The sequence below is a fragment of the Muntiacus reevesi genome, chromosome 11, assembly GCF_963930625.1.
Source record: "Muntiacus reevesi chromosome 11, mMunRee1.1, whole genome shotgun sequence".
In the NCBI taxonomy this organism is placed as follows: domain Eukaryota; kingdom Metazoa; phylum Chordata; class Mammalia; order Artiodactyla; family Cervidae; genus Muntiacus; species Muntiacus reevesi.
Genome location: NC_089259.1, coordinates 65,967,735 through 65,984,287, shown reverse-complemented (window position 1 = coordinate 65,984,287; position 16,553 = coordinate 65,967,735). Strand labels below are relative to the sequence as shown.

At 40.5% G+C, this 16,553-nt stretch overlaps 1 protein-coding gene across 1 annotated transcript in view; it reads right to left on the bottom strand.

Moving 5' to 3' along the window:
- The window catches only part of LOC136144146 (ATP-binding cassette sub-family C member 4-like), a 158,554-nt gene that overhangs the window by 116,183 nt on the left and 25,818 nt on the right, over nt 1-16,553 (bottom strand). Inside the window, exons 6-10 of the mRNA XM_065901806.1 lie at nt 15,386-15,549; nt 14,342-14,467; nt 13,159-13,408; nt 10,799-10,900; nt 863-952 (exon numbers count right to left, since the gene is read on the bottom strand). Of these exons, the coding sequence (XP_065757878.1) occupies nt 863-952; nt 10,799-10,900; nt 13,159-13,408; nt 14,342-14,467; nt 15,386-15,549 (732 nt within the window). The remainder of the gene's footprint in view (nt 1-862; nt 953-10,798; nt 10,901-13,158; nt 13,409-14,341; nt 14,468-15,385; nt 15,550-16,553) is intronic.

Here is a 16,553-nt window from a genome sequence, read left to right as displayed (position 1 = left end):
TACGAGGATAGGATGGCGTGAGAGGTGGGAAAGAGGTTCAAGAGAGAGGAAACATATGTAAACCTATGGCTGATTCATGGCAGAAATGAACACAATATTGTAAAGTGATTATTCTCCAATTAAATATATTTTTTAAAAGTCCTCCATGGAAGAAATCATCACCCTCTCCTGTACACATCCCAGGTTTAGGTTTCTGTATTTTGTTGTACAAAACACAGGACACTAAGTGCACCTACACATGTCCTTCAGATCTCCTGTAACACACAGAAATGATGTATCTGTGTCCACACCATCAGAGTGCTCACCACACTGGGCTGAAATAACCTGCCTGTGTATCTGTCTTGTCCTGGAACCTGGTTGCCCCTGAAAGGCAGAGAGTCGGGGTCTTGTTCATGTCTATATCTTTATCTCCAGCACGTGGCTGCACCTTCACTACACGTGCACTGATGGGACCAAGTCAAGTCACGTGAGGAAACGCTCAGAGCTTCCCAGAAGAGCCTTTACCACCTCCAGACTTCCTGGAGGGGCCGCCGTGACAAAAAGAAGTCCCCACTGTCTCTATCCAACCTGAACAGCTGTCATATAAATAATCTCCATCACTGAGACGTCCAAATTCCTGACAACCAGTTCCAAACTAAGCAACGTAAAGCACCAAGAAGGAAAACATAATGTGCATATTTCCAGATTTATCTGGCCACGAAACCTTCTTACAAAACAAATATTCCATCGAACACACCTAGAGAAACACCGTTCTAGATACAGCCAATTCAAACTGTGTCACACTCAGCTCTGGGTTCCACTCTTGAGTGTTTAACAGGGGCTGTGGTATTGCACTGAGCTGAAAAAAGGCATCACAACTTACCTTTCCTGCACCCACAGGTCCAACCACAGCTAACAGTTCACCAGGTCTGACAGTAAAGGAAAGTCCTTGTAGGGTTGGGGTTTCTGATTCCTGCAAATTAAAATTTATAAAAATGTACCCATTTCAATAAAGTAACACACAACTTACTTTAGAAAGTAGATAAAATAACGTAATAGCTATTGATATGCTAACATTAACCAACATTTTTCTCCTTCCTATTTCAATATACTGTTCCAGGAGGCCTTTTCAACCAACTCCATCTCTTTGGGGGATTGAGGAAGTTTTAGTTGCTTTTAGGAAGCCTCCTTCTTTTACCAGATTTCTGGACACAGCTCTAGACCCCCACAGAATTTAAACAGTAGAGGTGAGCAGGCACCTGCCTGAAATGCAAACTGAAGGATGCACACAAGTTTTTAAAAATAATGTACTTAGTAGAATATTCAGTGTGGGAGGTTTTTAATCATGTGGCTCAGATGGTAAAGAATATACCTGCAATGTAGAAGACCTGGGTTCGATCTCTGGATCAGGAAGATTCCCTGGAGAAGGGAATGGAAACCCACTCCAGTATTCCTGCCTAGAGAATATCAGGGACAGAGGAGCCTGGTGGGCTACACACCATGGGGTCACAAACAGTAGGACCCCTGAGTGGTCTGAGCAACTAACACTCACTTCCTTTTCAAGTTTTCATCATAACCCTTGGTTTTAACTGTCTATCTCATTAATCTCTACAAAGTGGCAGCATAAGTGCTTGGCACTTTAATAAACAATTTATAATATAAATAAATATAATAATCATCTCCACAAATCTCTCCATTTTCATTTGATAAAGAATGAAACTCAGTAATGCTCAGCCAAGGAAAGGGGAACTTTAATATGAAGAAGTCACTGTTGGTAAATTAACTCTTACATGTAACAGTCAAAGCTCTCACTTAACAAGAGCTCTAATGTAACACCAACAACAAAACAATGTGGAATAAAGAAATTAATTATTACATCATAGGATAAAGTGATAAAGCCTCAAATTCATATGTGTTACATGCATTACCTGTCCTGGCTAAATAGGAGCAATAAAGTACTTCTACTGTAAGAAAAACATAAAACATGAAGGTACACGCAACAGCACACATTCCAATGTGAGGGAGAAGAACAAAGTACTCATCACGCTGATCACAGGTTGTATTCCTGGGAGACTTAAGGTTGTGTGCATGTGTCTTTACATATTCAAAGTGTTAATATAATTGTCAGTAACCACTGTGTCAAGAAAAAAAAAGAGGAGTGGTTGCATGTGATTAAGTAAAATGCCCTAAAAACTAAAAGCACAGACTCTGGATTAAAAGTCGGAATAATCTTCAAATTGAAATTTTTCTTCTGAAAAGAACTGAACTGATTATATAAGATTCACATACTTTAAAAAATGACAATGATTTTTCAACACCAAAAAAGCTAGTTTCAGATTTGGGAAATGACAAATTATCAACAAGAGGCTTGATTTTAATACACAAGAAATACTTTTTAAGCTTTTTAAGCTTCTCCACTCCTTTCTTCCTGTATGACACTTAGGATTACAACATTACTATTTTTTTACTCAGTTATGACTACAAAATAGTGAACCACCTACAAACATCAGCTTCCTATTGCAGGCCCTCAGTCTCTCAGGGGCAGACTGAGTTCCCTCCCTGTTCAGGCTTCAGGATTCAGCACTGCTCTGGGGTGAACAGAAGGCGGCAGCACTCAACAGTTCATGGCTGCCGGGTCCCCTCCGCCACTGATTATCCAGGTTGGGGGACACTGACTCACAAAAATCATCAGTTGAGCCCCCACTCTGTGCAGACACAGTTCAAAACCCCTGCCCCATGAGATCTGGAGGCTCCCATAGGACCGTTTGTTTGTTTGTTTATTTATTTTGGCTGCACTGGGTCTTTGTTGCAGTGTGTGGGCTTAATTGCTCCATAGCATGTGAGATTTAGTTCCTCAACCAGAGGTGGAACCCACATCCTCTGCATTGAAAGGTGGATTCTTAACCATGGGACCATCAGAGAAGGCCTTGGATCATTTACTTTAAAGCTTAAAGACTGAGACCAGGTACTATTATTCCGCGAATGAGACCTGGGTCCCTGAGACCTCCCCACACCTGCCCAACTGGCTGTCTAAGAGAGCAGGTTACAGAGCTCTTGTTTGTTTCCCACCTCCCAACCCAGCAGGGACTTCGTTCAGACTCAGCTTCTCTCTGAAACCCCAATGTCTTCCCCTTCCCCTCGAGGGCTCTCTCACCCATGACCTAACTAACATGACAGCCCTAATTACTAACGACCCCAGGAAGGGGCACAATCCTTCCATAGGCAAGGCCAGGACAACAGAACAGGGTGTTCTGGACTACAGTGCAATTTACACAGAAGTCTGTGACCATGTTATTAAGCTCTTGAAAGAACAAGATAATTAATTTTTAAATGCTGCATAGCTCTATGCCAATAAAATGGACAACTTGGAAGAAACGGACAAATTCTTAGAAAAGTATAACTTTCCAAAACTGAACCAGAAAGAAATAGAAGATCTTAACAGACCCATCACAAGCAAGGAAATTGAAACTGTAATCAGAAATCTTCCAGCAAACAAAAGCCCAGGACCAGATGGCTTCACAGCTGAATTCTACCAAAAATTTAGAGAAGAGCTAACACCTATCTTACTCAAACTCTTCCAGAAAATTGCAGAAGAAGGTAAAGTTCAAAACTCATTCTATGAGGCCACCATCACCCTAATTCCAAAACCAGGCAAAGATGCCACAAAAAAAGAAAACTATAGGCCAATATCACTGATGAACATCGATGCAAAAATCCTTAACAAAATTCTAGCAAACAGAATCCAACAACATATTTAAAAAAATCATACATCATGACCAAGTGGGCTTTATCCCAGGAATGCAAGGATTCTTTAATATCCGCAAATCAATCAATGTAATACACCACATTAACAAATTTAAAGATAAAAACCATATGATTATCTCAATAGATGCAGAGAAAGCCTTTGAAAAAATTCAACACTCATTTATGATGAAAACTCTCCAGAAAGCAGGAATAGAAAGAACATACCTCAACATAATAAAAGCTATATATGACAAACCCACAGCAAGCATTACCCTCAGTGCTGAAAAATTGAAAGCATTTCCCCTGAAATCAGGAACAAGACAAGGGTGCCCACTCTCACCACTACTATTCAACATAGTTTTGGAAGTTTTGGCCACAGCAATCAGAGCAGAAAAAGAAGTAAAAGGAATGCAGATAGGAAAAGAAGAAGCAAAACTCTCGCTGTTTGCAGATGACATGATCCTCTACATAGAAAACCCTAAAGACTCTTCCAGAAAATTACTAGAGCTAATCAATGAATACAGTAAAGTTGCAGGATATAAAATTAACACACAGAAATCCCTTGCATTCCTATACACTAACAATGAGAAAACAGAAAGACAAATTAAGGAAAGAATACCATTCACCATTGCAACAAAAAGAATAAAATACTTAGAAGTTTATCTACCTAAAGAAACAAAAGACCTATACATAGAAAACTATAAAACACTGATGAAAGAAATCAAAGAGGACACAAACAGATGGAGAAACATACCAGATTAATGGATTGGAAGAATCAATATTGTCAAAATGGCTATACTACCCAAAGCAATCTATAGATTCAATGCAATCCCTATCAAGCTACCAACAGTATTTTTCACAGAACTAGAACAAATAATTTCACAATTTGTATGGAAATACAGAAAACCTCGAATAGCCAAAGTAATCTTGAGAAAGAAGAATGGAACTGGAGGAATCAACCTGCCTGACTTCAGACTCTACTACAAAGCCACAGTCATCAAGACAGTATGGTACTGGCACAAAGACAGAAATATAGATCAATAGAACAGAATAGAAAGCCCAGAGATAAATCCATGAACCTATGGACACCTTATCTTCGACAAAGGAGGCAAGGATATACAATGGAAAAAAGACAACCTCTTTAACAAGTGGTGCTGGGAAAACTGGTCAACCACTTGTAAAAGAATGAAACTAGAACACTTTCTAACACCATACACAAAAATAAACTCAAAATGGATTAAAGATCTAAATGTAAGACCAGAAACTATAAAACTCCTAGAGGAGAACATAGGCAAAACACTCTCCAACATAAATCACAGCAGGATCCTCTATGACCCACCTCCCAGAATATTGGAAATAAAAGCAAAAATAAACAAATGGGACCTAATGAAAATTAAAAGCTTTTGCACAACAAAGGAAATTATAAGCAAGGTGAAAAGACAGCCTTCAGATTGGGAACAAATAATAGCAAATGAAGCAAGAGACAAAGGATTAATCTCAAAAATGTATAAGCAACTCCTGCAGCTCAATTCCAGAAAAATAAATGACCCAATCAAAAAATGGGCCAAAGAACTAAACAGACATTTCTCCAAAGAAGACAAAGAGATGGCTAACAAACACATGAAAAGATGCTCAACATCACTCATTATCAGAGAAATGAAAATCAAAACCTCAATGAGGTACCATTACACGCCAGTCAGGATGGCTGCTATCCAAAAGTCTACAAGCAATAAATGCTGGAGAGCGTGTGGAGAAAAGGGAACCCTCTTACACTGTTGGTGGGAATGCAAACTAGTATGGCCACTATGGAGAACTGCATGGAGATTTCTTAGAATACTGGAGAGGGAGGTGGGATGGGAGACCGGGATGGGGAATTCGTGTAACTCTATGGCTGATTCACATCAATGTATGACAAAACCCACTGAAAAATAAAAAAAAAAAAGAAAAAGAAAAAAGAAAAAATAAATAAATAAATAAATAAATAAAATAAAATACTGGAAATAGAACTGCCATATGACCCAGCAATACCATTTCTGGGCATACACACTGAGGCTACCAGATTTGAAAGAGACATGTGCACCCCAATGTTCATCACAGCACTGTTTATAATAGCCAGGACATGGAAGCAACCTAGATGCCCATCAGCAGATGAATGGATAAGGAAGCTGTGGTACATATATACCATGGAATATTACTCAGCCATTAAAAAGAATTCATTTGAATCAATTCTAATGAGATGGATGAAACTGGAGCCCATTATACAGAGTGAAGTAAGCCAGAAAGATAAAGACCATTACAGTATGCTAACACATATATATGGAATTTAGAAAGATGGTAATGATAACCCTATATGCAAAACAGAAAAAGAGACACAGATGTGCAGAACAGATTTTGGACTCTGTGGGAGAAGGCGAGGGTGGGATGTTTCGAGAGAACAGCATCGAAACATGTATATTATCTATGGTGAAACAGATCACCAGTCCAGGTTGGATGCATGGGACAAGCGCTCAGGCCTGGTGCACTGGGAAGACCCAGAGGGATCCGGTAGAGAGGGAGGTGGGAGGGGGGATCGGGACGGGGAATACATGTAAATCCATGGCTGATTCATGTCAATGTATGACAAAAACCACTACAATATTGTAAAGTAATTAGCCTCCAACTAATAAAAATAAATGAAAAAAAATAAAATAAAATGCTGCATAGTTTGGTACAAAAAAAATTCAATGGACACCTGCACACACTGGGGGCAGGGGGGAAGGTGCAGGGGATAGAAGGACAGACAGCGTTGGGTGCCCCAGGTCCACTTGAACACTTTCATGGAGGATGCGATGTCCAGGCTCTCCCACCCGCTGCTCTGGGCCACAGGCTGCCTAGCCATGCTCTGTGTGATGACTGACTCAGGGAACCACCGTGACCCTCAACATGACTACAGCCCCAGCTTTACTGAGTACCACCACAAGAGCCCCAGTACCACCACTCCTCAGACGAACCTCTTTAGCACCAGAAATCTGTGAAAAGCACAACTGTGTTTCCTGTTTTGATGCTAAGGCTGCTAATACTACCTGCTTTGGGAATAAATGAAAGTTAAAAGCTACTCTTCAGATAATTCAACATCAGTGACTGCCAGGTGCTGAATTCTGTTCTGTGCCCACTGCCAACCTTCACCAACCAAATCTGAAACCACAACTCTGCCTTCCCCTCCTCAGCTCCCACCATAGTGACCACATCAGGTACAACTAACGCCACTCTAACTCCGACTCCCAACTTGTGCCAAAGTCTGCCTTTGACACATCCAGTTTCTTTGGAGGAAATGTCTTTGTCTTGGGTATACAGGGTGTAATTTTCTTTCTCTATAAATTCTGCAGATCTAAAAAACAGAACTACTACACTGTGAAAACAGACCTGCTAAGTTAACAAGGACTGGAGTGTGACTAACTGAAGCAATATTATCTTTCAATATTTCCCATGTGGAAGATGTTATTCTAGGACCTTTAATTGTTCCCATATGAGCATTGCCCTTGAAGAAGAATCAGTTAAATCACTTTGTTCAAGGGAATATTTAAAATATTCTTCATGAATCCTTGTGTCTCCTTTTACCTTAAATGGCTGTTGCTGTGGTATTGTTTCTCTCTTCTTGACATGTCAGCTGTGACTCTGTAAGTGATGGAAAACACTGTCCTGTACAGACAACCCCGTGACTCTCTTGGCAGTTTAAATGTTGTCATTTTAAAGCCTGAAAGCTGCATTATTTTTATGCAAACTCAGGATGTAGTTTAGTGACCAGAATTGAGAAGAATATGCTGAAGGAGCATCAACCAGGTGGATTTTGGGCTATCATTTCCAAAGTGGAATAAATTCATAAATTTAGTAGCCTTAGAGCAAAATTTTGTGCTTAATAACAGTAATTTTTTCTACATAGAAACAAGAAAAATAGTAAAGTATAGCAGCATATTGTTCATACTTGTAAAGCACCTTATATCATTGAGAAATTAAAAAACAGTGCCTTCAATACAGACTGAAAGGTACACTCAACCTAAAATTTTGGTGATTCGATATTTCACATTAAAGAAGGGAAAAGTTGGTCTGAGGATGTAACTGTTGATGTGGGCAGTAAAAAACCAGGTTTAAGATACTTAACAGTCAGCATTTAATTGAAAACATCCCTGTTTTAATCAAAGCCCAAGTGACTTAAACAATGTTATATCAAGTCAAAAGCCTTCATCTATTGAACCACCCAAAAGTTTTCTTATGGCTATTTAAAGTATAAAATTGATTTCATTTTACTTTCCTTTGTACTTTAAAAAATTATCCTAACACTGCTATGCCTCAAAGAGATTTCCACCAAGCTTTCTTGAAAAGTAACTTCTATAAGGCAAGAAAGAAGGTGTTTTAGAATCATTTACTCTTTAATGAGACAATCATTTTAACACAGTAAATGTGAGCAGTGTAATTTAAGAAAAAATTTAGTTGATCAGATTACTGTGGATTTTTATGATGATTGCCCTGAGAAAACAGATCATACTTTTTCTTTCTTCTCTCCCATCCTTTACCAGTTTCAATTCCTGTGGTGTGATAACATGTATACTTTCATTTCTTTAGTTTCTTTATGAAGCACTAGTTTTCTCAGGCTTAGAGGGATCCTTCTTCCCTGCCTTTGGCACACAGGATTAGTTCAGGGGCTCAAATCAATTTAAAATGAGCTTTTGCTCATTAAGGCTCCAGTCACTAAGGCTTTTTTGTTTTAGTTTCTTTAACCTATAGTGGTTGAATTTAGCACTTGGTTTTCAATATTTTATGGTAAGAAATGACAAATTGTTTTTGTCCATTTCTTAAGCCAAATTTCCTTACATTTAGACAATTAAAGGTTCTTAAAATGAAGATTTACTATTTCTTCATTACTTGTTGGTACAGCTTGAGTTTCTTTTCCCTGCAAATCTGTACATATCCCTAGTGTTTTCAAGGGCCTTAATTGTTTAAAATGTCTGGCTTCAGAGGTTTCTGGGGAAAGGCAGGCTTACATTTTTGCGTTTCCCTCAGTAGTAACAACCGAGGTACCTCACAATAGTGCCATGACTATTAGTTTTTAGTAAGTGCTATAAGATGCAAGATTCAGTTGAGAATACACAGAATTTCCATTCTCCCAAGGTGGTAAATATTAGCTGCAATGGCATCATTGTCATTTAGGTAGACAGGAATACCTTGCCACACAGTAAAGTTAACACTGTAGCTATTTCTGTGAAAATGTAGCTGATGAAGCCTCTCCTGTAATTTTGAATGCTGCTCTAACAAAACCATAATATAGAATTAGAATTTACAAGAAAATTCTCACAGCCTTGTTCCTCTTCCTTTAGCAGTTTAGTACCCTGAGTTATTAATAATTTGATTTTTTTTTTTTTTACTTTAGAAGGTATATAGAAACCATTTCAGATTTTTCACCTGATTTTTTCACATAGACTGTAGTACAACTAAAATCCCTTATTTAAAAATAAAAATAAATAAAAAATAAAATAAAATCCCTTATTTTACCTTACAGATATTTGTTGCACAGGCAGATATGGTTGTATATAGATACTTTTATTTCAGTTCATTAAAAACTGCAGAACCAATCTGCATCATATATCAAACTGATTTAAAATAAATCTACAAAAAATAAACAGATAAAATAAATCTATGTGCTTACTGGGAAAAAAGAAATCTGCTAATGAGTCATATAAAGTATGTGTTAGCATTCACATAAAGTGGCCTTTAAAATGGAATTTTAGCGGTGCTTTCTATAAATGCTTCAAGAGCATTATGCCGAGAAACAGCAAGCAGGAGATAAATCTACTATATTAAAATAGGAGAAACCATCAGGGAAGGGCAGGTACCGTGTATGAGTCTCCATGGACAGAAGGTACAGGGATGTGTTTCATGTATCTGGGAGCAAACCACTGCCTCGACTGTGGGGACTACAGGGGCTGAGTCAGAAGCAGGTGAACATGATGCAGGTGGCACCACAGAGTCACAGGCACGAAAGACAGGGTGAGTCTACAGTCAGGACACGTGCTCTGTGGTCCCCACTCTGACAGCCCAGGCTCCTGGGCTCTGCTCTGGAGGGTGGACCCTCTGATGGAGGTGTCTCCTCCCCGAGTCCTTCCAGCCCGGGGGTGGGAGCAGCTTCCTGCCATTGCTAATCTCTGGGTTGTCTCATGCACCACTGTTTCATCCTTTCTAATTTTTTCTCCCTCTTATATCACCTACGTTACTAACTCCCTGTATGGAACTCCCTCTCCCGTGGTGGGATTCAGTTTTCCTGACTAATCCACACTGATACAGGAGGGTGAGCACAGAGGACCACAGAACTGGGGTGGGGGGAGCATTTCCATTGGTAAAGGGGCTACATTGGGTGTGCAATACTGACAGCTTCTTGAGACCAGACCTGGTTGTTTTCTCTCTCTGCCTGAAACTAACGAATAAACCAAGCGTTGGAAATCACCAGTTCTCTGTCAACCTGTCATCAAGTGCAATCCTTTAACTGGGAATCACTGGTGCTCATTATTCCCACCTGCTGTCTCCTCCTGCCCCTGGCTGCCAACAAAGTGCACAGACCATCCAGAAGCTCAGGATGGGGGAGCCCCTACCCTACCCCAGCCAAGACCCAGATCACAGTCTCACTCTATGTATAATAATGTGATCTGATAATCAAGGCAAAATTGTACACTAACTCCCCAAAGCCTCTTTAACAACCAGTTGTGCCTTTGTTAGATAACCCATTCCACACTGCAGCATTTTGTCTGTCCATTTCTGTAAATGCTAACATTACAAATGTATGTACTTTAAGTTCAAAAGGTGCTAATACTTTGAAAGCTCTCTTGAAAATGACATAGAGAGCAATAAGTCAAAGGTCTTAGGTTGACTTTATACTTAATCTCCATTAGATACAACTTTAGTGCCAATTTTGAGAATTTTTATAACATACTTTCAGTAAATGAGCAAGTCACATTTTACACCACGCATAAAATTTAAAAATTCTCTAGTAAATCCACGTCACAGTTGTCTGTTAGCAGTCAGGGTCCTGGAATGGAGGACTTGTTACCTCATCCCAAAAAGCAGTGAAATCTTGCACGTCCACTATCCTTTTACCATCCAATGGCCGCTGAGGGTGGAGCTCTGGTATCTCATCAAGTAATAGAAAATCCTACAGAAAAGAAAAAAGAAAAAAAATATTGTTAAACTGCAGAAGAAAGCACAAACAAAAACAACTGCTTTCCTGGGATTTGCAATAAAAACCTTTGTACAGTCTAAATAATGTTTTACCAACTGTACTTAAAGTATTAATCCACATCAGAACATATTAAATAACATATGGAATAATATTTACTGTTATTACAGCTCATGGTTTATATCAATAAAATCATATAATATAGTGTATTTGTTGTGGTTCAGTCATCAAGTAGTGTCTAACTCTTTGCAGCCCCGTGGACTGCAGCATGCCAGGCTCCCCTGTCCTTCACTATCTCCAAGAGTTTCCTCATATTCATGCTGATTGAGTCAGTGACACTATCTAACCATCTCATCCTCTGTTGCTGCCTTCTCCTGGCTTCAATCTTCAAAAAGCATCAGGGTCTTTTCCAGTGAGTCGGTTCTTGGCATTAGGTGGCCAAGTATTGGAGCTTCGGCTTCGGCATCAGTTCTTTCACTGAGTACTCGGGGTTTAAAATCTTTGCAGCCCAAGGGACTCTCAGGAGTCTTCTCCATCACCACAATTCCAAAACATCAATTATTTGGCACTCAGTCTCCTTTATGGTCCAACTCTCATATCTGTCGTTACTACTGGAAAAATTATAGCTTTGACTATATGGACTTTTGTCGTCAAAGTAATGTCTCTGCTTTTTAATATGCTGTCTAGGTTTGCCACAGCTTTCCTTCCAAGGAGCAAGCATCTTTTAATTTCATGGCTGCAGTCACCATCTGCAGTGATTTTGGAGGCCAAGGAAATAAAATCTGTCACTGCTTGCACTGTTTTCCCCTATATTGCAATGAAGTGATGGGACCAGATGCATGATTTTAGTTTTCTGAATGTTGAGCTTTATTTCTGAATGTTGAGCTTTTTCACTCTCCTCTTTCACTTTCATCAAGAGGTTTTTAGTTTGTCTTCACTTTCTGCCACTAAAGTGGTGTCATCTGCATATCTGAGGTTACTGATATTTCTCCTGGCAATTTTGATTCCAGCTTGAGCTTCATCCAGCCTGGCATTTCACATGATGTACTCTGAATATAAGTTAAATAAGCAGGGTGACAATAAACAGCCTGATAGTTGCTTTGGTCATGTCCAACTCTTAAGGACCCCATGGTCTGTAGCCCACCAGGCTCCTCTGTCCATGGCAATTCTCCAGGCAAGAACACTGGAGTGGGTTGTCATGCCCTTCTCCAGGGGATCTTCCCAACACAGAGATCAAACACTGGTTTCCTACATTGCAGGCAGATTCGTTACTGACTGAGTCTTGAGGCAAGGTTACAATATACAGTCTTAACATACTCCTTTCCCAATTTGAAACCAGTCTTTGTTCCATGTCCTTGTTCCAGCAACAGTTCTAACTTGCTTCTTGACCTGAATACAGTTTTCTCAGGAGACAGGTAAGATGGTCTGGTATTCCCATCTCTTTCAGAATTTCCCACAGTTCGTTGTGATCCACACAGTCAAAGACTTTAGTGTAGTCAATGAAGGAAAAGAAGATTTTTTTCTGGAATTCTCTTGCTTTTTCTATGATTCAATGGATGTTGGCAATTTGATCTCTGGTTCCTATGTCTTTATAAATCCAGCTTGTGTATATGGAAGTTCTTGGTTCACATAATGGTGGGAATTACAAATTTGAAAAGAAGAGAGCAGTTAGAGAGAGGATTAAGCAGTAAATAAAAAGGGACCAGGGATGAAAAAGCAGATACAAAAGGCAGGCTCGTATATCAACAAGCAAAACATTTGTGGAGGGAAGAACTCATTTTTGAACACAGAGAATTAAGTGAATCTGAAGTCACTCTTCCTGTCCAAGAAGCAGGGAGCTCTCAGCAAGTTCCTCCCCTCCCGGCCCAGAGAGGAATCCTGTACCCCAGGACTGTGCACAGTCACTGCCTAGTCATCAGAGTTAGCACAGGAGATGCACTCTGTTTGCTCCTGCTTTTAGACATTTTAATCACTCTCTGCAGGCATCACTACACAAGAGCACTGTGCCACTGCTATCTATATATACTACTGGCCCTACATGAGAACCAGTCTTATGATACCTGTAACACACTCTACCTAATAAGAGAAGAGAGTATACAACATTCTGGGAAGTCTGCCACCTTTGGCACTGGGAAAGTTAAATATCACCTAACTGGAACACAGTGACACCAAATAAAAGGAGGCATTTTACAAAAAATGCACCTACAACTGAAAAAAATTATTTGTCACCAAACCTTGATTCTTTGGATGCTGATGACGGCCTCTGATAACCTCTCGACAGCCATGGGGAAGTAGAGGGTGCTCGAGAAACGCACAGACTCTACCAGCGTCACCACCACAAACACTTGGCTGGCTGTGATCAGGTTGTCAAGGAGCTCATTGGTGATGAAGGTGACAAAAATCATGATTTTGCTGACAGCAAAAAATGATACCAAATTCATGCCCCTAAGGTAGGAACTTTTCAGAATCTTGGAAATTTCCTTCCTGGAAAAGAGAGCATGAAATAGGTTTTAAAAGAAGCATCGATATCAAATCCTCACACGGAGGGACTATACAGTGCACCTCCGGAGCTCCATCTCGACACCAGGACCACACAGTTCATCACCACTTCACTCTTACAACTAAACAGAGGCTTCATGACACCCTTTTAAATACTGTGGGTCAATCAGACTGGGTTTGAACATTCATCCAACAAGAATTCATAACCACAAGTCCTGGGCGGGGCTCCCCACTGACGACAGAAATACACAGCCCCTCTCTTCCAGGAGCTCATGAACTTGTGGGGGAAGAGATTAATACACCCCAAAATTGTGAGACACCAAGACATTAGACAGAGGAAGGCCATGGCCCCTCTGGAAGTACATATCCTGGCTATCGTAAATAGTGCTGCAGTGAACATTGAGGTACAAGTGTCTCTTTGAATTCTGGTTTTCTCAGGGTATATGCCCAGTAGTGGGATGGCTGGGTTATATGTAGACTTATTCCTAGTTTTCTAAGGAATCTCCATCCTGTTGTCCACAATAGCTGTGCCAATTTGCACTCCCAACACAGAGCAGAAGGGTATTGTTTGTAGATGTTTTTTTGATGGTCATTCCTACCAGTGTGAGGTGATACTTCATTGTAGTTTTGATTTGCATTTCTCTAATAAAGAGTGATGTTAAGCATTTTTTTCATGTGTTTATTGACTGTTTGACTTCAGAAGCATATATAATTTTGCCTTTAAGAAAATCACAGATAGAACAGCAGGTTAAAATGACACCTACCCTCTTTCACTTAACCCTCTTGCGACATGTGAGGTGTGGAGTTCATAGTATTTAAGTTCGTCTTCATGTGAAAACTTGGTAAGACTTCTAATTTCAGTCAGTAAAAATAGGGGGGAAAGTACAAAAATATGGTGTGATACATACAGAAACTTACCTTCTCAGTCTGGTAATAAGGTCTATAAATGACTTTTCCCAAGCATTCATTTTTATTGTTTTGATGCCAGTTATAACCTCACTTATGTTCCTGATCCTGTCATCTGTGAGAGCTGCAGTCTTACTCCTGAGGGGAAAGACGTGAGAGATGAGCCTTGGTGACCACAGCCCAACTTTCCATAGCAGCAGCAGGGAGCACAGGGAGGGACCAGGGATCGATGATTCCCTACAGCTCTTCTATGCTGACATCACAGGTAGGCCCTTGTCAGAGTACAAATGGAGAAAAAGACTTCTAGGAAGTCAACCATTCAGCCTAATTCAAGGAGTAACTTGGAGAACTTGCAGTACTGGCTAAAGAAGACCTAAAGTAAGTCAGGTACAAACTCTCCTCCCAAGGAGGTCACAGTTGGGCAGGGAAGGCAAAAAGACACTGAATCTAACAGGAAGACAGTGTCTGTGCTGTGATAAAATAGGAGTGAAGTGCCAGTGAGCAGAAAAGATCAGGCTGTTAATTCCACTGGGAAAGGAGAACAAGAGCTTCAGAGACCTGGCAGCACTGGAACAGGGTCTCAAAGGGTAAGGAACATCTCTCCACAGCGAGACAGGAAAGGAAATTTCAAATAGACAAAAATAACACATGTAAAGTCACCAAAAAAAGAAGAAGAAAAAAAAATTCAAAAAACACAATACCTCCATCACCTAACAACCTGGACAAAGACCCACCTCCAACCCTCTGGGACCTGCTTTTTATTACTATTTAATAATGCTTAAATAACTTCAATATAGGTAACTTCTTCTCAAGGACACTCCACTTATTCAGGTATGGTGCTGGGAGGAGCCAGTGAGTTGCCAACACCTTTCCCTCTTCAAAATCAGCCTTCAGCTTAGGGCTAGAGCTTCCACTGGCTAATCCTGAAGGGTCTACAAAGCACGCAAAGAAGAGACTAGGGAAGGCATTGGTTTTGTTTTTGCACAGAAGCATTGAGCAAATGGTGAACATTACCAAGCACATATCACCTATTTTTTAAACCAGTGTTTCTCTTACCTGAGCGATGAAAATGAATTTCCAATGCAGCTTTGCAAAAGCAGAAGAATAATGAGAACCACCATCCCAGCAAGACATGATATTCCTATTTCCATCCAGAGCAGGGCAGTCACTGCGATAGCCTGCAGTGGCCCCACCCACAGATAGTGCAAGAACATTGTAACCTTAAAAGAGAAAGACAATGCCTTCTTAGGACTGTATAAAATCAAAACCAGTAAGGAGAGAGTGTAGAACAATCTGCTCTGAAGGGACAGGAATCTAAACAGAAATGATCTCAGTGAGTTTTAAACCTGATGAAGCAGAAATTCAAGTGTCCACCCCAGATGATGCTGTTCGGGGTCAGCATAGGGCCGGCCTCAGGGACGTGCCAGGGAGAACCCAACTAGCAGCACTGAAGGAAGATGTTGATTTTGTCCACAACACAGATGAGCTCAGGGCTTCCCCAAACTCTCTCTGTTCCAAAATTCAGCCTCCATCTCCCCAAAAAAGGCTATATTATGGGACCTACCACACTCTCCAATAATTACTTGAGTATTTACCTTCCAGACAGGCTGTGGCCTTTCCAGGGCAGAAATTAAGGCTTCAGTTCAGTTCAGTTCAGTCGCTCAGTTGTGTCTGATTCTTTACAACCCCATGAATTGCAGCACTCCAGGCCTCCCTGTCCATCATCAACTCCCGGAGTTTACTCAAACTCATGCCATCGAGTCAGTGATGCCATCCAGCCATCTCATCCTCTGTCGTCCCCTTCTCCTCCTGCCCCCAATTCCTCCCAGTATCAGGGTCTTTTCCAATGAGTCAACTCTTCGCATGAGGTGGCCAAAGTATTGGAGTTTCAGCTTCAGCATCAGTTCTTCCAATGAACACCCAGGACTGATATCCTTTAGGATGGACTGGTTGGATCTCCTTGCAGTCCAAGGGAATCTCAAGAGTCTTCTCCATCACCATGGTTCAAATGCATCAATTCTTCGGCGCTCAGCTTTCCTCACAGTCCAACTCTCACATCCATACATGACCACTGGAAAAACCATAGCCTTGACCAGACAGACCTTTGTTGGCAAAGTAATGTCTCTTCTTTTTAATATGCTATCTAGATTGTTCATAACTTTCCTTCCAAGGAGTAAACGTCTTTTAATTTCATGACAGCAGTCACCATCTGCAGTGATTTTGG